The sequence below is a fragment of the Ambystoma mexicanum genome, chromosome 2p, assembly GCF_040938575.1.
Source record: "Ambystoma mexicanum isolate Mex_15411 chromosome 2p, UKY_AmexF1_1, whole genome shotgun sequence".
NCBI lineage: Eukaryota > Metazoa > Chordata > Amphibia > Caudata > Ambystomatidae > Ambystoma > Ambystoma mexicanum.
Window position 1 is genome coordinate 348,706,722 of NC_090923.1, and position 22,994 is coordinate 348,729,715.

Here is a 22,994-nt window from a genome sequence, read left to right on the forward strand (position 1 = left end):
CTCTGACCCGGTGTTACCTCCTCTTAAGCTGACGCCTCTGGGGGAGGTGGTTCTCACTTTACAGAAAATGGTGGCAGCTGCTTGGCAGTCACCGGAAGTACCGTCCTTCCGGTAGTGACCCCAGCTACTTGTCCACTCATCCCACTCATGAGAATTTGGTGGGTCATGTGGCCACGGCCACCTCTAGGCAGGCGGCGTACCCTACCATCCCTTCGGATATGGACGACAAATGCTTCGACGGTTGGGCTCGCAAGGTGTTTTCTGCGGGGAGTATGGCTTTGAAATCGGCCAACTCCACTTGTGCCTTAGCAAGGTTTTCACACACTGTGTGGAACTGTTTCTTTAGCGGCTGAGCATATTCCCGATGGGGAAGAAAGGGATGGGGTTCCTTGCTCTCGTGCAGGATGGCAAGGGTGCCATGTGTGAATCCCTTCAGTCGTATTTGGATACGGTCGACCGTGTTAGCTGGTACATGGCTGCGAGCACCGCTATACGCAGGTTTGTGTGGTTGCAGAAGTCTGGTTTTTCCCCGGATATGCAAGCCGGTCTTTTGAACATGCCCTTTGATGGTGTACATTTTTTTGGCAACAAGGCTCACGGCAGCCTTGAGCGGTTGTAGACCTCGAAAGCTGCGGCAAATTCTTTATGCACAGCTCTGCGTCAACCTCCACCTTTTCATTCTAGGGGTCAGCAGTAGAGCGGGGGTTCTTTTTGTTACTACTCCTGCTTTGGTAGAACGTGAGGGGCTGGCAGTCAAAGGGGGCAGCGAAAAAGTACCCGTGGTGGTCGGGGAAATAGAGGTGCCAAAGCTGCTCAGGCAGCTGCCTCTTTGCCTTCAGGCACTGCCGCAGCTGCTCCCAAACAGTCATGAGGCCATGTCCCATGATTTGCCTGTTGGGGAAAGACTGTCCCAGTATCTCGAAGAGTGGCAAGTCATTACTTCAGATGCGCGAGTTCTGGATACAATAGCCCACGGCTACTGCCTTCCCTTCCTAAAGAGGCCTCGTGACAATCCACCTGGGAAACTCTTTGAAGCTTCCAGATCCATTTGTGTAGGAAATCTTAACCCTGCTGCAGAAAGGTGCCATAGAACTGGTGCCTGTATCGTAGAGGAACAAGGAATGGTATTCCCCTTATTTTTTGATCCCAAAGAAAGACTGGGGATTGAGACCCATCCGAGACTTACGTTGGTTGAACAAACTTCTCAGGAAGGACGAGTTCAAGATGGTTACTCTTTCCCCAAGTCCTCCAGGCCCTTCAACTTCAGGATTGGTTGGTGTTCCTGGACCTACAGGATGCTTACTTTCATGTGCTGATGTGTCCCAAGCACAGAAAGTACCTGAGGTTTGCGGCTGTTGACTCGCACTTTGTTTTGGGTCCTGCCGTAAGGATTGACCTGCGCTCGAGGGTCTTCACCAAGTTAATAGTGGTAGTGGTGGTAGCGTACCTCAGGCGAGGGGGGAATTCACGTCTACCCCTACCTGGACGACTCGCTGACCCAGGCGTGCTCTCCAGAGCAAGCATTGGATCACCTCGGTCTCACCTACTGCTCCCTCCACAGGCTGGGCTTCTCCCTCATTTTCAAGAAGTCGCATCTGACACCTTCCCAACAGATCCAGTACATCGAGGCTGTGTTAGACACATCCTTGGGAGTGCTCGCCTCCCAAGGTAAGGGCTCATCACATTGTGCAGATGGTGGACAAGTTTCAACATACACAGTCTCCCGGCTTTCGAATGATTAAGGTTGCTCAGCCTCATGGCATCCTGCATTTTTCTGGTGCCAGAGGCCAGGCTGAGGATAAGATCTCTGCATTGGGTCCTCGGGATGCAGTGGTCGCAGTTTTCAGGCAAGATGTTGGATCCCGTTCAGATTCCACTCTGTCTCCCAGTATCTTCTGTGGTGGGCCAAGGAAGGGAACCTGATGAAGGGGTGACTGTAGTGACAGATGCTTCCCTCAGGGGATGAGGCGCTCCTGCCGACGACTTGACCGCCAGCAGTCGTTCGTCTCCGTCAGAGTCCATACTCCACATCAACCTGTCAGAGCTGAGGGCCATCAGGCTAGCCCTGAAGGCTTTTCTGCTGTCTGTGCGGGGAAAGAGTCCTGATCATGACGAACAACAAAGTGGCCATGCATTACCTCAACAAAAAAGGGTGGGGGGGTAGGGTTACTACCGTTGTGCAGAGGCAATGCAGCTCTGGTTCTGTGCTATCCAGCAGGGAATTTCCATCTCGGCAGTTCATCTGGCCGGAGAAGAAAATGTGCCGGCGGACGCTCTGAGTAGGCAGAGCACGGTCTCTCACTAGTGGGAGCTGGCTCAGGAAGTCCTTCTGGAGTCTTCGCCCTTTGGGGAACCCCACAAGTGGATCTCTTTGCCACCAGTGTCAACCGGAAGTGCGAGATATTCTGCTCAAGGGAATTTCCTCCAAGAGGAGCCTTAGGAGACGCGTTCGTAGTGGGGATTGGTCATTCACACTGCTATATGCATTTCCACTCCAGTCGCCGTCATTCCTCAAGTGTTGCGTAGGTTCGGTTCCCACATGATCCTCATTGCTCTGGATTGGGCCAGGAGAGCGTGGTACCCCGGACCTCTTCCTACCGAGAGGATTGCCTCTCGTGAGGAGAGGGGGGGGGGGAAAGGTCAGGTTCTCCATCCAGAGGTCAGGACTCTCAACCTTCACGCTTGGTATCTGAAAGGTTGAGATATAAGGATTGGGACCTCCCGGATGCCGTGATGGAGGTGTTGCTTTTGGCCAGGTGGCCAGCAACAAAATCCCTGTACCATTGCTGCAAGTTCTGTGACTGGTGCAGAGGACAAAATGTGGATACTTTTCCATGCTCATTCCTATGGTTTTGTCTTAATTTCTTTAGCCAACAGGGGCTTTAAGTGGGTACCATTAAGCGTTACCTGGCGGCGCTGTCTATCTTTAAGCACTCGTCTGAAGAAAGTTCGTTCTTCAAGATTCCTTTGATTTGTCAATTTCTTAAAGGACTGACTGTGTTCCCGCCGTCCCCTTTCCAGGTGAAGGTTTGGGGATTCGAATTTGGTTTTGATATTTCCCATGGGTGCTCCATTTGAACCTTTGCACCCTCGTCCTTTTAGATTATTGTACTTCAAGACTGTGTTCTTGGTTGCGGTTACTTCTGCTCGCAGAGTGAGTCAATTGCAGACACTTTCCTCTAAGCTGCCCTTTACTGTGTTCGACAAGGACAGGGAAGTACTGCGGGTGTGTCCTTCCTTTCTACCTAAGAGAGAATCAGAATTTCATTTGAGTCAATTTCTATCCTCCTCCTCATCCTGGTAAGGAAGAGGAGCGACGCCATACGTTGGATCCTAGGAGAGCGCTGAGCTTTTACATTTCTAGGATGTCCAGGGTAAGAGTGGACGATTAACTATTAGTAGGATATGCCGGACTCCGTTTGGGCCAGGCTGTTACCAAACAGACCTTGTCCAGGTGGATTATCCTCACAGTTAAGGAGTGTTACCGATTGGCGGGTAAAGACCCCCTGAAGGGTTGCAAGCTCATTCCACTAGGGGCGGGGCTACTTCCACCACTCTCCAGCGGTGTGGTCCTATTGGGAATATTTGTGATGCCGCTACATGGCTTCGCTCCACTCCTTTAAGCATTACTCCCTGGATACGATGCATGGTCAGGATATGGCCTTTGGTAAGGTGGTTCTTTATTCCGCTGTCTGATTGGGTACTCTAAATTTTTTTCCCTCCTTCATTTTCTGGTACTGCTTTGGGAGTCTGTCAAAGATGTGGAATACGTTGGAGGACACAATTAATTCAAAGAACAAGTTCTTTCGACTGGATGTTCCTCCAACGTATTGCACATCGCCCTCTCAGCCTACCACTCTGCAGAATATCCTATGCGATTGCAGCTTCCGTTTCCGTAAGGCTATATGCAGTCAAGAAGGCATGAGACTGGTGCCACACCTTCTGGGGGTAAAAAACTTAATTGAGGCTACGGGCGCCGTGCGTCCTATTTATAATATCCGGTGATGTCGCCCTCGACGGAGGCCTTCGATGGACATCAACCCAAGGTCATTGACGCAAGACGCCCTCTGCCGAAAAAGTTTCTGAAGTACACAGCTGTGGACATTACATGTCAAAGATGTGGAATACGTTGGAGGAACATCCAGTCGAAAGAATGTTAACAGTTGGCAAGTAACTTGATCTTTTCCATCATGAGCTTTTTTAATTACATCATAAACACATCCTTGCCTCATTTGGTGTTCTGATGGACAATGAGCTATAACTGTCAAATACACTTACTTCCTCTTAAAGTAAAATGCATAATGGATCAACTGTCACTTGATCACATGATCAATACTGGATCAACAGGCGGCCTTAAATGGATGGGCATTCAAGCGTAACTCGAACAGACCGGTTGCCTTCAGTATCTTTGTTGCAGAAATGTGCTTCTATGGAGGAATGGCTTTTAACAAACAAATACATGAAGAAAGCTGTTGAGGTATGTTGATTTTCCAGTTTGCAAATTAGATAATTAGATTTTAATTAACTAGAATGTTTTCTGAAAATTGGCACACTCATAGCTCAAGCTATTCAGTAATTTTACTTTTAATGAAAGTACTGTGACGAATCACAATATTCTTCCCTTCTCCCCAAGAAAAGTTACTGGTAGGTAAGAATGTGTTCGTCTTTTAGGTACTACTGTTTTAGACGCAACGATCAAAGAGCAGTGGCATGGAATACCTCCGATTTTATTATAATGAGAACATGGGGTAGGGGGGGGATAAATGCTATGCATTTACTTACTTCCCCCGGCCCCCTGCCTCCGCCTGAACCCATGACTCCAATTTTCCCAGAAGACTGGATGGGTCGATACGGGATATGGTGCCCTTGAGCTGTGCATGCAAAGATTCTGTCTGTTTCGGTAGCAGAGTGCAAGAATGGTAAAGAAGTGTTCCAGCGACGGCCGCTGCATATAGGCGAGAGCAACAGCGACAGTTCTAGAGAGGTGGCCCACTGGCGAGCTGGTTAGTTTACCGGGTGGATGAGGGATGCATCCAAAGGCTTAGGACGGCTGGTTTCTCAAATGCATCGAGACTGGCTGGTTGTGCCAGTCCAACGGTTGAAGCACCGCTTGGTGGCCTTCGCAGATGAGGTAGTCCAGCAGGGCTTCACCAGGCCAAACGTAGGAAGGGATGCTGGGCCTCTACTGGAGTTCTCCACGGATCTTCAGTCGGCTACTCTTCTACACTGGATACTTGGATCTAATGCTGCTGTGAAGAAATGTCTGCAGGAGTCCTCTTCTTATCCAGGTTTCTGCCTGGAGGCAAGTCATATCCCACCAATGGTAAGGATCTGCACCATTCAAACAGCCAGCAGTGTTAAAAAAACCACTGTGGGTTTCACTCAAGCCGCATACCTAGATTTTCAGGCACTGCGGTTGTGGAGTGCGACCAGACAGCCCCAACCCCTTCCTAGGCCACACACTCAAAGGTATCACTAGCTCGGGAAAGCAGCAGGCAAGTGTATGACCTATTTATGGGGTTTCCTGACCTGGCAAGGCAGGAAGGACACACCACAATATGGCCAAAGAACAAGTGAAAATTGTGTGGCGTGTTTTTGGACAGCTTTTCAAGGGCTTGGCAAAACCATTCTACTGAGACCATATAAGGTTGTACCACCTGAGTATATGGTAGCTTAGTCAGAGCAGGCAGGCTTATCTTGGGAGGGAGAGAAGCCTGTAGAATCAGTACAAAGAAATTGTAATACACATATGGTTCAAAGAAACACTATGTATTTGTAAGTATAAATGGTTTTTTAATGCAGGCAGGCCTAGATAGATCTTGTGGGAAATAAGTACCATCAGAGATACTAAAACACATTATAAAAAACAGACCTTATTTAGAAAACTAACTAGTCCAGGTAAACCAAACCTTTTCATACACATTCAGTATAGTTCACACCTAGTCCTGGTGGATGAAAAACCATGAATTACTTTTATATTACTTTCTATAATACAGGGTAATGGACCCTAGCAGTTGTACCGTGACGCTCTGCAAATAAATCACATAGTTAATCAACTTCACATATGTTTGTAAATAGTGGGACACTTATACAAGGAACAATAACACTTTATAACTATTATTCAGGGTTACAGTTATACTAGTGGTAAAACTCATTTTGTGTAATACACAATTACAGGTGCTTTCTAGATCAGTGCAACACAGATTGAGGTAAGCAACAACTCTTAAACGTGTGCCATCCTAAAACACAGCTAACACAAGGTACATAAAACCTATATACTTTTTTTTAAAGGCGCTATCAGCAATTTAAGAGGTAAGTATAACTTAAGGCCAACCTATTCTGGACAGGCTAACAGCAAGTCAGGGTAAGCAAGGCCCAATGGGGGACACTCATACATTTATCCAAATAGGAATAAAAAAGTTCAACCAACAGCATTACTTTTGGGAAGAGGCACATCCAATTCACAGGTGAGTAACTTAACATGACATCCTTCTGTTAGAATGGTGAAACAGTTTCTAAGGAAAGTAAGTCTTTAAATGTACTTTTCAGAATTGCAGGACATTACTGAGGTAAGTAAAATAAACGTGCATATAGTTTTACAAGTGGAAGAACACCTTCACGGTAAGTTAGAAACCTTTGTTCACTCTAAGAGCTACAGTTGCCAACAAACTCTTTTATAAGTAAGTAAACATTCAACACTTGTTTTACTTTTAAAGCTGACCCCTTTAAATATCCAGCTCTTCCCTATTCTATGGTAGGAGTTCTCTCGGATTCAGAAGAGGGAACCTAATGGTCTTGGAGCAGCTGTAGGCAAAATCAGAGTGCTACAGGAAGACTGTTCAAACAAGTAAGTATTCCGCTTTCAAAGTTAGTTCAGGGTCTAGGAACTTCAGAGAAGACAATCTAGGAGGAATCCATAAGGGGTCTGGGTAAACTGGACGAGAGGACTCTCAATCACAGGAAAAACCAGAAGATTACGCAGGAATCACAAGAGACTTAAGGTAAGTAATACACATTGATTACTTGAATCAGGAATAAATGTAGCGCGGCTCTGGGCGTCTCACTGTCTGTTTTTGCTCAGTCGCTAGTGGAAGACGTGGATGTGGCTGCTCCATTCCGTGTAGTCCAAACACGCAGATTACCATTTGAACCTTGGTTCACGGATATAGTGAAGGATGCTCGCCTCAAACTGCTGCAAGTGGAATGCAAATAAGCGATAAAATTATGACCCAGCAATAAAAATACAATATAGAGCCTGCTCCGCTGCCTATTCGATTACCATCAAAGCAGCTAAAACTCTGTTATGCTAATACTATTGAGTCCTCTCTGTGCCAGCCTAGGACCCTCTTTTCAAAAGTTAAGGAGCTTTCTTCATCAGAGAAATTGACTCCCAAGGCAGTTCCTACTCAAGAGCTATGTAATGCTCTGGCTCAGTATTTTATCTAAAAAAATGGATACCATTCAACATAATATTTCTGTCAGCTGCTGTAGCCTCCACCACTACACCTAAAACCCGCGCCCATGTTAACCCTGTTCACTCTCCTACTAAGAAATGGCGGACCTTCCCTATATTCTCTGAAGAGTCTGTTCTTAGTGACATTCTAAAAATTAAATCCTATTCCCCTTCGGATGCCATTTCTTTACAGGTTATGAAGAGTATTGCCCCAGAACTCCTTTCAGAGATTACTTCTGCTATTAACGGCTCCTTTCAATTAGGAATGATTCCCCATGAATTGAAGTCTGCCAGAGTTGTTCCCCCACTTCTTAAGAAGCCCACTCTTCAGCCTGTTGTGCCATCTAATTTCCACCTAATTTCCCCTTCTTCCGTTTCTGTGTAAGCTTCTTGAATCACTGGTGTCGCCCCCTACTTTCAACTTTTCTGAAATCTTCTAATTCTTTAGACCCTGTTCAGTCTGGGTTCCGTCCGGGTAGGGGCACTGAGAGTGTACTGGTTGCCGTCCAGGATGACCCGGCCAGGCTGGTTGACGCAGCTGGAGTGGGCGTTCTGATACTGCTTGATCTTTCAGCGGCGTTTGATAAAGTCGACCACTCCATCTTGTTGTCCCGCCTGGCCCAATTTGGTATATCTGGGCAAGTGCTGGCCTGGTTCACGTCATTCCTGGAGGATAGTACTCCGACCCTCTCTATGCCACCTTTCCTCACTGATTCTTGTCACCTCAGTAGTGGAGTCCCTTAAGGCTCCTCCTTATCCCCAATCTTATTTAACATCTATATCTGGGCCCCTATATGTTTGATCCGCTCCTTCGGTGTCAGATGCTACTCGTATGCAGACAACACCCAGATTTTGATTAGATTAGACCTTGATCAGGCTAAGGTGTCGTCGCGCATGAGGGAGTGTCTGGCGGCCGTGGGAGTATGGATGAACCAATTGGCTCAAATTGAATGGGGATACGACTTAGGTGATTGTGGTGGGCTGTCCCCCTGATCCTACACTTTGGGTGTTCTCCTTCTGGCCTGATTCTATGGGTCCATTACCTGTTCCAGTGTGCAAGGTGAAAAATCTAGGGGTTATCCTCCCAGCTACACTTGGTATGACAAACAGATTACCGCAGTCTGTCAAGCCGGTCATTTCCAACTTAAGATTCTAAGGAAGGTTCTTCCTATGATTCCTGTCTCACTTCGTACCCTGGCGGTGACCGCATTGGTGCTATCACGCTTGGATTACTGCAACTCACTATACCTGGCCCAACCCAAGGGCCAGATACGATTACAGCATTTGCAGAATCTTGCCGCACGGGTCGTTACTGGCTCATCTTTTGGAGCACATATTACTCCGGTGCTCCAAGCTCTTCACTGGTTACCAGTGACTCAACGGATTAGGTTCAAGGCTGTTTGTATTGTTCATCGCGCCCTCCACGACCAGTGTGCGGAATACCTACAAGCTAAGGTTATTGGATATCGTCCTAGCTGGGATCTCCCGCTACCCATAGTGATTACTTTGAACTATTTAGCCTTTAGAAAGGCGGTTAAAACCTGCCTCTTCTGATACTTAGCGTTGTCTGAAGCTTTCTGTGTTATTTTTCCTTGCGCCAAGATTCCCTTGGGTGACCGTGTGCTGTAAAAAAAAGTTTAACATAACGTTTAACATAACAAGCCAACACAGTACCTCAGCACAGAAGAAGAGTTTGCAGCAGGAGGACTTCAGGATCTGCAGCCAAAGACCTGGTCGTTAAATTCCTTTATTATGAAGACAGAAGACCGGCCACTGGAATGACTTTTGCAGCAAGGATCAACTGGGAAGACTCGAGGCAAGAGTTTCTTCACGGCTGGATGCGGTTCTGTGGTTTTGGTGCCCTTTTCAGGAGCCAGAAGATGATGCTGGTCGGATTCTTGTTGTTTTCAAGCTCCAGCACTCCGATGAGGTGCTTTTCAGACTCTATTCACATCTCTGGAGATCCAGCAGGATGCCCACAAAGTTTCAGCAAGAGTTGGAACTTGGAAGACTGTGCACTGCACAATATGATCTGGCTTGAGGTCCCAGGGTATTGGGGTATTGCAGCACTGCAAGGTCGCAGCATGACGTGGGATGGCTTCAAATGTAGGTCTTCTCGAGTCTAGTGGATCTCACCAGGCTGTGGGTTGTCGTTTTTGGAGTCCCCAGTTCGAGTGTAAGGAAGGTTAACAGCAGGCTCTGTTTACACAGCAGGTTCTCTGGTTGCTGGAAATTATTTCAGCCACGTTTTTACTAGCCATTAAAGTTAAGATTTTCACTGTAACATAAATGTTACAATGTATCCCTTTACACCTTTTAACTGCATCTCCCCAGCACTCATCATAAGGTGGGTTGTGCTGGTTTCACCTAATAAAACGTAAAAGGGATACAAAGAAGATCCTTTCTACCCATGGGAACTATAATTCTCTCAAGGTTAGCCAGAGAAAGTTAAAAGGGGACCCCCAAGGGCAACATTAGGCATTAAGTCCCAAAAGTTGTCAGAGGATGAAATGAAAGACACTATGGAGAACACCATATTGGTTTAAAAGACAGAGTGTGGAAAAGGGTTCTCACTCACTGAGGTATAGGGAGAAATAATCGACCAGTAAAACAAAGTTATTGGGTTGACACAGATCAGGAAGATTTATCATGACTATGAAAATCTTACCTAAGAGCGTGGCCATTTTAGGGCCCTATCCCACGTATGGCAACAAAGTGGTAAATGCACATGTGCACACTAGAAATACCACTAAAATGGTAAAATATAGTTCTTGCCACAAGCTTGTCTTCAGCCACATTTAAGTAAGAATAAATCACAAATGTAAAAGACTAGGGTGATAAAGTATTCCCTGCTGCACTGCATTGAAAGATGCTATGTGCACTGTCAAAATGTCAAAATGTTATCAAAAGGGAAGCATAGTTTCCCAGTACGAATAGTCTGAAGGATTGATCAGTTTCCCCATAACAAAATGAGCAATAGGGTAGGGCAGTGAAGCTAAAGTGTTCACTTCTCGGTAAAAAGTCTGGATTGGTTCTAAAATAAAAGAAAAACGTTTGGGGGTCGACAGAAATATTGAGTCAGTTGCCAAAAGAGAGAGCTTTCTAAACCTGCTTCTACCTGGTCCCTTTCACGAGGATGAGCATAAGGACCCTACAGTGACATGTAGCCAGCAGCTAGAATCCATTATCCGATCCGCAGAGCAAAATGATACTGTTCCATAGCATGTTTGAGATGCCTTCACTTGCTGGAACAAATACTAGGACCTTTATGGAGGGGTTCACGTTATAGCAACTACAGCCTTGGGTCTCTTGGTAATTAGATTAGTGAGCTCACTGTATCACCTTAACAACTCATGGTCTTTGTCAGATCAAGATTTAAAAGTTAACATAAACGTTATCGAGTGCAACCATTTTTTTTAACTCTAAAATCATTCCTTCCCACTTTTCAGATTTTTGCAGACTACAGCAATTTTTTTTTTTGAAGCAAGGAGGGAATTTCCGTCCTTTATGTAACAGATTTGGTATTTGGCCCTCCAAAAGCAATATTTTCTATTGTCACATCTAGAAGGGAGGAAAAAATGGGAGCAGCCATTTGTGGCAAAAACGGTTCAGGCTCAACTCGCCTTAGCCTTTCCACATTTCTTTTCCACAGCTGCGTAGGCCTTCTTTTTTTTTTTGCTGCATATTTATGGGGAGTACAGAATTTGGGAAATTGTTTGATTATCAAGGGTCGGGGAGCAAGGGCAGTTCTTAGATGCCGGCTATGGCGTGCTTGCCCCTTCACACGAACATAGCCAAAATGCTGCAAAATATGCAGGGCAATTGCTGTAGCGAGTTGACCCCACTGGGAGCTGTACCGGAGCTGGAAAAAGTTGGAAGGGGCAGGGATGACATTTTCTAGGAGATTCTCTCCTGATCGAATCATTGAAGAATATCCTTTGCTATACCTCCACTTTCGTTTCTACTGCAGGGCATGATCAGCAATGTTCTTCGTCCTGTTTTTGCCATACCAGAACTGGTTTACAGCTCACATAGAATTAGCAGTGCTTCCCCATGTGGTAATCCCACCGCTTTGAGCCTCCTCATGGCTGTAGGCCGCCATCTCCCTGCCGGGGGAACAAGTTAAGTGCCTACCTCCTCCCCCTTTCCTCAGATGTTTCTCCCTCCCACTTCCGTCCTACCTTCTTCATTCCAGTCCTGATTGCGAGTGTACGCGCAGGGAACACTTCTGTCCCCTGCGCATCAGCTTCTGATCTGCGACACACCGCCATAGAAGTGACTACATGTAGTCCCTTCTCCCATTTCATGGGGCATTTGTTTCCTGATCTGTGGCAGAAATTGTTCTTCCTTTTTTTTCCGGTTGCAAAATGCCGGAGTGTCCCGCAAGCGAAAAAACAAACTAGTATTTCCCTGGTAATGCCCCCCCTTTGAGCTGGGGTGGTATTACCTCGTCAGGTAATGCCCCAGGGCCGCTGTTAAGGCCTTCGCTTCGCTCGTAACTAAGGCCCCCAATGCATTACCTGACGCAGCAATGCTTCCCGTCTCTGGGCTTATTGCATATGACATCGTAGAGCTTAAAGTTCTTTCTTGCCTGAGTGAAAGATATTCTGGAAATCAGGGTATTTGATCCATGTTATTTCTCAGTAGAGGTGCTCCCACACTACTTTTCAATCTTACTTCAGAGGAACCAGGAACAAAAAGGGGGACCCACAACAAGCTACCTATTGATGTCACACATCTGGGCTGGAAATGTAAACTGACATAAGGCAACTGTGCATCAAAATCTTGTGTGAGAGCATATATCACAAGATATGGGCGAAGACTGGTATTTAGAAAAAATATATATATTCAATTTTATTTTTCTGATGTATGCTAAAACCACAGGGCCCACCACGGGTCCAGTACTTATACAGACAGTGTATAACAACATATAACAACAATATATGAAACATTCAAATGCATTTGTTGGCAATTGTCAAAATTCGCTAAAAACCATTTTTAATTTAAAGTGGTGTTAGTAAAATAAAGTGAATTTCAAAAATAGACCTCTATCTCTGGTTTATCAAGGAAGCCCCTATGGAAAATGTGTCGACAGGGATGACTCTGTTTCCAGCCTTAGGTATGTACGACCGCAGGATGATAAATGTCGGCTGTTGTACCCAGGACAGTTCGTAGTCCAAATAAGGTTTTGGGTATATGTTCCAGCTGGAAACGAACAGAGAGCAGAGGAACCCGTTTAACAAAGGAACAGAGACATTCTCTATCTGTTCAAGAGGAGAATGATTAAAGATTCCTACAAGGAAGTGGAAAAAGAATCGCACATGAAAACACCACTATCTGATTGGAGATACTCTGGCTAATACAAAGCATTCCTTGTGAAAAATTCGACATCTCATTCCAGTTGTCTTCATTGTGTCCTGATGAAAGCCTTATTTGGACCACGAACTGTCCAGGGTACAACAGCCGACATTTATCATCCTGCGGTCGTACACACCTAAATATCTATTATTGAAAGTCACCTTATTTTACCCCGTGGTGGGCCCTGTGGTTTTAGCATATATCAGAAAAATAAAATTGAATATATATATTTTTTCTAAATACCAGTCTTCGCCCATATCTTGTGATATATGCTCACACAAGATTTTGATGCACAGTTGCCTCATGTCAGTTTACATTTCCAGCCCAGATGTGTGACATCAATAGGTAGCTTGTTGTGGGTCCCCCCTTTTTTGTTCTTGCATTATTGACCACATCCCACAAGCCCCTAACAAAAGTGGTCTCTCCTGGCTCATATAGCATTCTCCCTTTCAAAGGAACCATGCATGATTTTTTTTTTAATAGGGATAAATTGGTGCTTTGAACAGACTACCCTCATGCCTTCTTATGAAGCAAGAGATTTTTCACCTGGTTTTCATCCTATTCCTCACACATTTCCACCGGAAGAGGTTTTACACAATTTGGATGCGTCAAGACTGACATTTTATGTAGAATGTACAGAACTGTTCAGCAGATCAGTCAATTTGTTAGTAATGTATGGTATCTTGCATGCCAGCAAGGCAGCTTCGTTTGTTGTTGCTACTTGGGTTCTCCCTTGCTTAGCAAAAGCTTATTACCTTTGAGAGATTGAAGGTCTGCTGAGATTTCTGGTTCATTCAGAGCTAAACAACATTGGTTGCCTTTACAAGGCATGTCCTTATTCCTGAAATCTAGAGGGCACTACTTGCTCCTTTTGCTCTTTTTAAAGCTTTATTCTTTAAATGCATCATCCTGACGAAATGCTTTTTTTGTCAGAGGTGCTTCTCAACCTGTCTGCTTGAATCAGGTCTGGTTATTTAAGTCTGGTCCAAACTATTTGGGAAGGAGGGAGAGCAAGGACCATTTTATTTCTTATTGTGAATATTGGATTTTTGATGAGTCAGCTCACCAACGTAGTAGTCTCAAAGCACATAACCTTCTCTGAGTTAAGTCACATTAAGGTCCTCCCAGGGATAGCTGGACCTTCGCCTGTTTAACTTAAATTGATTGGAAGTGTGTGTGATATAAGAGGTAAAGTCTGCTGCGCAGCATAAAAATGTGTAAATGTGTGGTCCTTGGAGATTGATTTATTGTTAAAATACATATAAAGTCTAGAAGTGTGATGGGATAGCTCGAGCATATCTCAAACCCATGTATATTCTGGCTATGGTTTACAGGGTTCATACCAAGGGATGGGCCATGTCTAAGAGGTCTAAATGAATAGGTTCCCAAAGGCTGTGGACAAGTCGTATACACCTGTTGCTTGTGCAGAATATAGTAAATGAGTAATAAAGAGTAAGTAAAGGATTAAATGAGGAAAGTAAAAAGATGAAAGGGGATGTCATCCCCTCATTGTCTGCCAAGCCAAGGGCTTGCACAGCCAACCTCCTGCAGTGCTTCAATTCAACCAAGGTCAACTGTCTGTAATCTTCTGTCGGAGCCAGAAAAAGGAGGAACCCTGAAGGCTGATCCGCTAACCAAACCTAGTCCATTCCATCGTGAGCCCGGGAGATCACCATTGGACTTCGTCCTCCAATCTCCCCTTTCCCCCAGCGTCCCCATCCTTATGCACCAGCACCAAAACTCCCCATTGGCTGCGTCAGATCATTCTGCTTTGCCTGACTCAAAGGTCTCTCTAATCTCCCACCCATATCATCTGCATTAGTGAGACATGCAAATCGGGCAACAACCTGCTAGGAAGGCCTGGCAGTACACAAGTTCACTCCTTCAGCCCGATGCCCCCCACACTGTCTGCGCTCAGCATCACCTTATAACCATAAGGGGGAGCCAAACCACTTTACATGCATAATAATATACTATAATAAATAATAAACTGTAACTCCTTTTCCACCAGACCTGCCAACACCCCTACAAGACAAGACACCACTCGCCCCCTTAGAACACCCAGCCCTCCCCAAGTGTCATCTCTTGGTGAGTAGAGTGGGCACAGGGAATATTCGCCCAACAAATGCACCTTTTAGCTGTCCACCCCAATAACAGTAACTGTTTTGAAAAGCTACATGTATGAAAAGCTTTAACGTTAGGTGACTCTAAGTTAATATTTGTTAAGAGAACCTGAATAATCATTAAGGTAATCGCATATTCTAAATAGTCCAAGACCTTAACCTGCAATGGGGCATAGCTATTAATTCCTGGTATTGGTCTCTAGCCTTGGCGTCCTGGTTACTGAAGAATTGATATTGAGCCATTAAGGGTACTCGAGAAAATGAAAATCATTCATGCCACCAGTAAAGGTGTCCTTCCTTTCTCATTATCCTCTCTTTTTTCCTTGGGCGTTATGAAAGAAACTAAACCCTCATGTCTACTACGTCTTTTGTTTTTTTTCACCTGCCTCCGAGCGGAGGACAGGTGGACACTTGCAGGACTTTCTTGGGACCACTAGGGTTTGCGGAAAATTTGAATTTTTTTTTCCTTCATATGTTAATCCTGTACTACAATGTCATCTAGTAGGGTTGATAAAATTGTTTCCACTGGTCAAGAAACCTCATGCGGTTTGGGGCCCCAAATGTTTGCTGTGCTTTAGCTCACAGAACATTTGTGCCTATGTCCACTGTTGACATCAAGTTAGTGAAAAGACTGCGCTTCTGGTGGTGCTCACCTCCTGAAGGATTAGTTTTGGCTTCTTCAGAATCTTTCACTTTCTTTCACAACGCCAAGGTGTTCTTGCTGATCCAGCCTGCTTTCTTTCGAATGATGTTTCATCCTTCCACATTATCGGAAGGTTGCTCTCCCTGCCTTCTTTCCATCCTTCGAGGGCGGAGTAAACCCTTCTCTGTCTAATGTTATAAAGGCATTAAAAGTGTGTTTATGCTTGGACCAATGCCTTCCAAACATTGGAAGCTAAATTTGTGACATTTGGGGCTGAACCACAAGGCCATCAAGCTCCAGAAGCTTGTGGGATGGTTGCAGCAATTCAGGACTCTTAGAAAATACAGACAAATTCCTCAGTCTTTTATGCGCATGGTGCTACGGCTAAATGCACTGCTATTGGAGTTCAAAAGCACGCATTTTATGACGTGATTATTATGCTGTTATTTATTGAGCACGGACCCAGCTTTGAGAAGCAACAGTGCTCTTTACAGAAGTATTCAACAATACAAATGCATAACAGAGCTTTTTTTAGAGGTAAATGCAGAAAAGCTATATAGCAGGCAGTGGGGATACAGCAGGGTATGGAGGAGAGGTACAGTTGTACCCAGTGGCGGGGGGCAGAGCGGTGGGAGTTGTCTAGTGAGTCGGGAGCCACAGCGGGGTTATGTGATTGGCTAGGTGTTGAGGCGGGGAGAGTCTTTGAAGTGGTGGGTCTTGAGCTTTCTGATTTGTAGGAATGTGGGGGCGAGTCTGATGCTAACGGGGAGGAGGTGCCATAGTCTTGGGGCATAGGCAGAGAAGGCTTGTTTTTTGGTCCTTTCCTTTTTGCAGTAGCGGATTTCAAGTGTGCATACGTCCTGACTTCTGGAGGTGTGCTGGCCGCCGGAGATGCTCAGTTTCTCCACAAGGTATCTGGGTGACTTTAGGGCGACTGCCTTATAGATGATGCAGCAAGACTTGAAGGCGATTTGTTAGTGCAGTGGGAGCCAGTGAAGATGAATGAGGGAAGCGATGATGTGGTCGGATATGTGTAGACCCTTGATGAGGTGTGCAGCCACATGTATAACATTTCTCAGGGACACAAGGGAGGATGACAAGAGGCCTTCAAGCAGTGCATTGTCCCCTATCCAGGTGGGATAGGACCAGTGCTTGAAAGGCGGATCTAAAGCTGTCTGTGTGGAGGATGTGTTTGACTTTTTCAAAGGAAGGTGAGCTGATACCAAGCTTTCTGAGTTTTCTTAGCTATGTGTGTCTTGAAGGATAGGTTTGCTGATGTAGAACCCGTGGGACTTGGTGCAAGAGGTGAGCTCGGGTGTGAAGCCCTTACGTTTGATGGTTGATAGCCAGGTCTGTATGTTCGGGTGTTCAGTAGTGTTGGTGAGGAGTAGGAATTTGGTCTTGGAGTGGCTGAACTTCAAGTATGCACTGGACATCCAAGACTGGCTCAGCGAGATGCAGGTTTTGAGCCTATGGGTGTCCTTGATGCAGTCTATCTTGAGGTATGGCTGTATGTCAGCGTAGTGGTGGATGTGGATGTGGATGTTGTGTGTGGCTAGGAGGGCTCACAACAGCTCCATGCTTAGATTGAAGGTCTCTGGGAAGAGGATGGAACCCTGAGGGACTCCACAGGCGACGGGTAGCATTGGTGATCTAGAGGAGTCGATCTGAACAAACTGCTGGTGGTTGGCGAGGTAGGACTTGAACCAGCATAGGACAAGGTTGCAGATCCCCATGCACCGATGTAGGGTGTCTGTAAGTGCCTGTTGGTCTACTGTGTTGAATGTGGCCGAGAGGTCGAGTAGAACAAGGAGGGAGGGGTGGCAGTTGTCGTGCTTTTTGAGTGCATTGCCAACCACCTGTATGGTTGCTGTCTCCGTGCTTCACCTGGGTCTGAATCAGATTGGTAGGTTTGGAAGAGATTGTTGGTGTCGGTGTGTTGCTGCAGTTGTGTGGCTACCGCTTTCTCGATCTTACCTGGGAAGGGAAGATGTTTGATGGGGCGATAGTTAACTAGGTTGCTGGGACCCAGAGTGGGTTTCTGTAGTAGAGGACGGATTTGTCCTGTTTTTTTTTAGGGTGTATGGGAAGGTGCCTTTATTTGGGGGGCAGATGATGATCCCCTGGGTAGGGAAGGGGAGCTTCTGTAGGGAGGGTCTTGATGTATGCTGGGAGGATGTTGTCTGTATACAATGCGACTTTGAAGGCGACCAGGGTTTCTACCAGGTACTCTGTTGAGTGTCTTGAATGTTGTCAAGGTGGGGAGGTTTTGCGAGGAGGGTCGTGAGGTGGGTCTGTGGATTCAGAGCTGGTGTCTATGGGCTGGCAAATCCTGCTGATTTCCTCAATTAATGTCTTGATGGTTGCAGGTTTTTTGATGGAGTGTGGTGTATCGTGGGTGGCTAGCTGGTTGACGCAGTGCTTGAGCACTTTGAATAGGGCTCTGCTTTTGTGATCTTTAGAGCAGACACCTGTTCAACATGTTCATTCTTGCGACTTGCATGGATGCTAGCTCTTGCACCAATTTAGGTTTTGGACTAGCAGAACTGATAAATCTTTTCTCTTGGACTAGATCAGGCCCCCTCCCGTTTGTGTACTGTGAAATTGCCCATACAGAATGGAGGAAGGAGGACTGGCTATTAGGAGTAAAAAAGTTTCATACTTTAGTGGCTTTTTCATTCCTATGCCATAATCCTGTTTCTTCCATATGCTCCTCCCTCCAGACCCCTCAAATAAGTTTGCTCATGCCTTCAGAGCAGACGCTCAAACAGACTTGCAGTTGGTGCTGCAGGACTGGGCTCACAGTGCAGTGCCATGCTCCACAGCCGCTCCCATGTACTAAGTCATTCTTGCAGTCCAAAAGGCTGTGGTCCTGTCCCTTTTGGAGACACCCATACGGTATTGAGGAAAGGGAACTATGAACTAGGAGTTCTTGTTTTTTTTTCTCCCTGATTCCGCGCAATATTATGGCATTAATAGGATTCCTGATTTGAAAAACTGTTCTAACATAATGAATTTATCAAAATGTATGTTTGTGTAGGATTGCCATTTAAAATTTCGTCTCTTGCAGGTTGCTGCTAACACTCCCAGTATGTACTCTCAGGAACTGTTCCAGCTCTCGCAGTATTTGCAAGTATGCCCTTCTGGTTTCATTTGTCTTGTAAAGTTTGGTAAAGTGTTTTTTTTCCCATAGGTTTAAGATTGAAATGTGACCTGGACAAATTCAAATGTCATTATGTTTCTGTTGGGGCGGGGGGGGGGGGGGTGGAGTTTTTCTAAAGTCTACCTCGAGGTGAGACTCTATAAAACTATCCCTTGGTGTACAGGTCCCCAACTCATAGTAAAAATCTGTACTAACCAAAGGATTGGTAGAATGGCAGAGCAGCCAGGCTTTATCTTTTGAGGAGTATGTGAGCTGTAGGTAGGTAGGTACAATGAACCCAGTCACTACAGTGTGTAAGAGTTTATTCAGGCTAATGAAGTTATAATAAAATATACATCCATTTTATATAAACAAGGTAAGTAAATACTATTTTAGACTAACCAATACACAAAGGAAACACTAAACACCCAGACATACAGACCTGGCTATCAACCATCAAAAGGGCTTCACACCTGAGCTCACCTCTTGCGCCAAGTCGCACGGGTTCCACATCAACAAACCTATCCTTCAAGACACACATAGCTAAGAAAACTTAGAAAGCTTGGTATCAGTACTTTTCACAGGTGACTGCTTCAATAGTCGTGGCTCACGCCCAGAATTGTTACAGTTTAATGACAGTTTAATTCAGGAAAAAGAGGGGTATTCACACTAGCAACAGGAAGTTACTGCTTAGTAACACTTTTCAATGATCCTAATGCTTTAACAGTCCAAACCGTAACTAGTCAAGAGTTCATCAAAGTTAGTTGAGGGGGGTTGCAAAGTCTTATGTAGCAGTAGAAAAGACAATGTTCCACAGAATAATGCTTATGTAGAATAACAACATTAATAGGGACTTTGCGAAGGACTCACTAGAATAGCACAAGCTGTTACGCCTGGGCAAGAGGTATGGGTGGACACCCAAACACCTGGTATCCCACTCCAATCACACTGGAGCGACTATTTGGCTTGAGTTAAATTCTACCTTGAGCCCCACAGTTATTCAGGGTGGTTGAAGAAAATGCAGCTGGATTTTTTTTCTGTGCATCACTGACAAACCCGGTCACCCGATTCCTCTGTCTGGTGACTAAAGAAAGCGCTCTGAATGGGATGTTTTGGTGCCTTTTCATCAGCTCCAACAGTGAGTGGTTACTGCCCCGTCGATCCGCCTTGATTCTGCAGTGATGCAATCTGTTGATGGGACTTAGATGAGTGGGATTGTGTCTGTGGAGGTGCAACTGGAGCTCACCAATGTTCGGGGACGATTCGGTCACACAGACATAGCACTGCAATTGGGTTGGAGGTCCCCTCATATTCACAGTTTGCAGCCCTGGAAGGTGTCAGCAAGTCGGCTGGGGGATGACTCGATCTGCAGTTAGCCTTATGGCTGGTTGGTCCCACCAGCCTACGGGAAGGAGACCTCTTCGGAGCTCCTCTGTTAATAAGAAAATGAAGTCCAGACTGCAGTGGTCGCTTCAGCTACTGGAAGGGTCTGCAGGCGGATCTCGTCCTCTTTAAATTCTGATCTTTTGTTCCAGTGGTCGACTTGCCGCCTTCTGCCTCAAGAACCTAACCTTTTATTCGGATTGCCCATTCACTCCTCTGCAAACTCTCTGTAGTTAACAGAAAGATGTGCGGGTGGCTGTCCAAACAGGACAGCCAGCCCCCAGTGGGAACTGGTTTCGTTCAGGCACATCAGCAATCAAGTTCGGGGAGTATCAAACTCCTCTCTGGCTTTCTGTCCTCGCAGACGCACTGGATCCTAGGTGGGCTACACAGTGTGATCCTGCAAAGGCAAAACACATATCAGACAACCCCCCCTCCCAGAATGGTAGAAGGGCTAACTAAGGACAACTGCACAACAAATGGTGAAAATTAGAGATCCACCATGTTGGAACATAACAGACCCTTTAGTGCATAACCGGGGTTGGGTATACAGCCTGTGATGGAAAATAGCTCACAAGTTGGTTGGGCTACCAGCTATAACTATAGGGATGTCACTGTGAACAAAACGTCACATGAGCATAGATTCTAGGTATCCCTTTAGCACTCAACATAGGGTGGTCTGTGTTAATTTCTCATTAGTAAGTTTACGAAGTATACAAAGGATCCCTCTTTACTTAAGAACAGTATTATTTAATGAAACAAAGAATACAGAAAGGAGAACCCAACGTGTGGATTCCCAGCAACACTGCACATTGAGTGCTGTGTGCTGCAAAAGTGTAACACAGATGCCTTTAAGAGATATGGAGGAAAGCAAAACTCTGTAGAATAAGGTAAACAGAAAGAACAGAGTTCCTAAAGTAAGAGCAAATGAGAGTGAATCCTATTCTCATTCAGGATAACAAGAAAAAGGTCCAGAAGTCCTGCAAAAAGTTATTGCGGAGGGAGGTGGTCTCACTAGGAGAGGGGATTAAGAATAAAACTGATACATCTCCCCGACAGCTTCTAAGCTATTTGACCAGTCTTTGTCTATAGAAGGCGACAATTGATTGATGATAGTTGTATTTTGGTGGGTGGGGGGGGGGGGGGGCAAAATGCATATAATGTGAATTGTAATACATGGCATCATGAAAGTGAATTAGATTTTCGTGGAAAGCCATAATTCTGTAGCAGTAACATAAGGTATGCCTCACCCAATCAGCAGTGAGGTTGCATTTTCTGCCATATGTAGAGAGGAAATTCCCGACATCGGGATCTTGGATTCTCTTTTAGCTACAACTGGAATACAGTCTATAAAGGCAGAGGGCGCTCTCTACAGATGTCTCATCACTGGGCGTGGGTCTGCACGCACCTATCTGGAACAACCTGTGCTTCCAACCAGGGTGTGACTGTAGGAGATTTGAGGCATGGATAACTGGTGGGTTGGTGACTCTGCAACAGTCGTATAGGGACAGGTGCCCATTGACCTTCCATGGAAACCTTTGCCCTACCTGAAACTGAGGGATTTTGCTACTTTGAATTGAGGCACTGAGTTTCTCAACTTCCCACGAAGCTTGGGGCACAAGGCCACTTAATGCTCTTGAATTGGTTGCTCAGGAGGGGGGTGTTCTTGGGGGTCGGGTTTCACCGCTCTATAATCTGTTGGACACAGGGGACCCAGTGGTGCGTTTTGACTTGTGGCTAAGTTGGCTAGATGACCTGAGGGGACCAATGGAGGATGAGGCATGGTTGAGAATATGGTCTAGAATGCATATATCCTCCAGATGTGTTAATGATAGGGAATGCTCCTACAAATTCTGTCATAGATGGTACCTCACGCTGGAAAGGCTTCACTGAATGTCAGCTGATTGCTTGGCAAATTGCTGGCCCTGCTGCACTGCAGTGGGCTCTCTTCCACATAGCATGGACGTGTGGAGGCTGGGTCTCTTCTGGAAGGATGTGTTGTCTAAAATCAAGGATATCACAGGGTTGTCTTCTCTTGTATCCCTGTGTGCTGCTGCTAGGCAACACAGATGATGCGATATTTCCCTTGTTGGGTCCAATGGCCATTCTGATTGGACACTTTCTTTTGGCAGCTAAACTATCGCTTGGCGGTGTAAAATGTGTGGAAGGTCCGATAGTGCAGATGTGGTGGGAAAAAATCGGGGACATTTTGGTGGCAGACAATTACAGCACTGTGCAAGGGGAGATCTGGCTAATGTGTCCGTCTGGAAGCCCTTCATTGGCTTGCGGAAAACTGCCCAGTGATTGTGGGCAAACACCTACTTATGCAACACCTTTAGTTGCAATTACACTTGTTTGGAATGGGGTATCCAAGTTGAAAGAGCCTAAAGTGCTATGGGGTGGTGGGTCTCTGGTTTGGTGCTTTTCCCCTGTTGCCCAGTACACGTGGCATTGTGTAGACTGACATTTTGTCTGTTTTGAAATGTGATACCTGTTTTTGTGCATATGTTTCCCACAGTATTTTAAATCAGCTATTTTTTAAGAAGAATTAGGATATGCCGCAAGTTCAAGTCTTTAGGAAGCATGTTTTATTAAATTGCAACCTGTTAGAAATAAGACTATATTTTGAACTGGAAAACCACACAGAGGATAGATTCTTATATTGGCTTAGTTATCTCAGCTGTGTTTTTAGTGTGTATGTATATAGCTCACCTCTGTATATTGCAATGTTAATTCTTGCTATTTTCTTGATCTCAAGTATTCTCGCTACCTAGGTTTTTCTCAGGGACCTGTATTGCGCTCCGTTGTTCTTGAGTTGGGTTTGTGCTTTAGAAATCTATTATAATGAGCATCTTACTTTTCCTTGGTAACGGACAGAAAATTGCACCATGG

At 45.5% G+C, this 22,994-nt stretch overlaps 1 protein-coding gene across 7 annotated transcripts in view; it reads left to right on the top strand.

The window, feature by feature from the left end:
* Window positions 1–22,994, top strand: part of SLMAP (sarcolemma associated protein) — a 1,535,859-nt gene that overhangs the window by 172,674 nt on the left and 1,340,191 nt on the right. For all 7 annotated transcript variants that reach the window (XM_069643684.1, XM_069643683.1, XM_069643687.1 and 4 more), the window contains exon 5: window positions 18,648–18,710. In XM_069643684.1, the coding sequence (XP_069499785.1) occupies window positions 18,648–18,710 (63 nt within the window). The remainder of the gene's footprint in view (window positions 1–18,647; window positions 18,711–22,994) is intronic.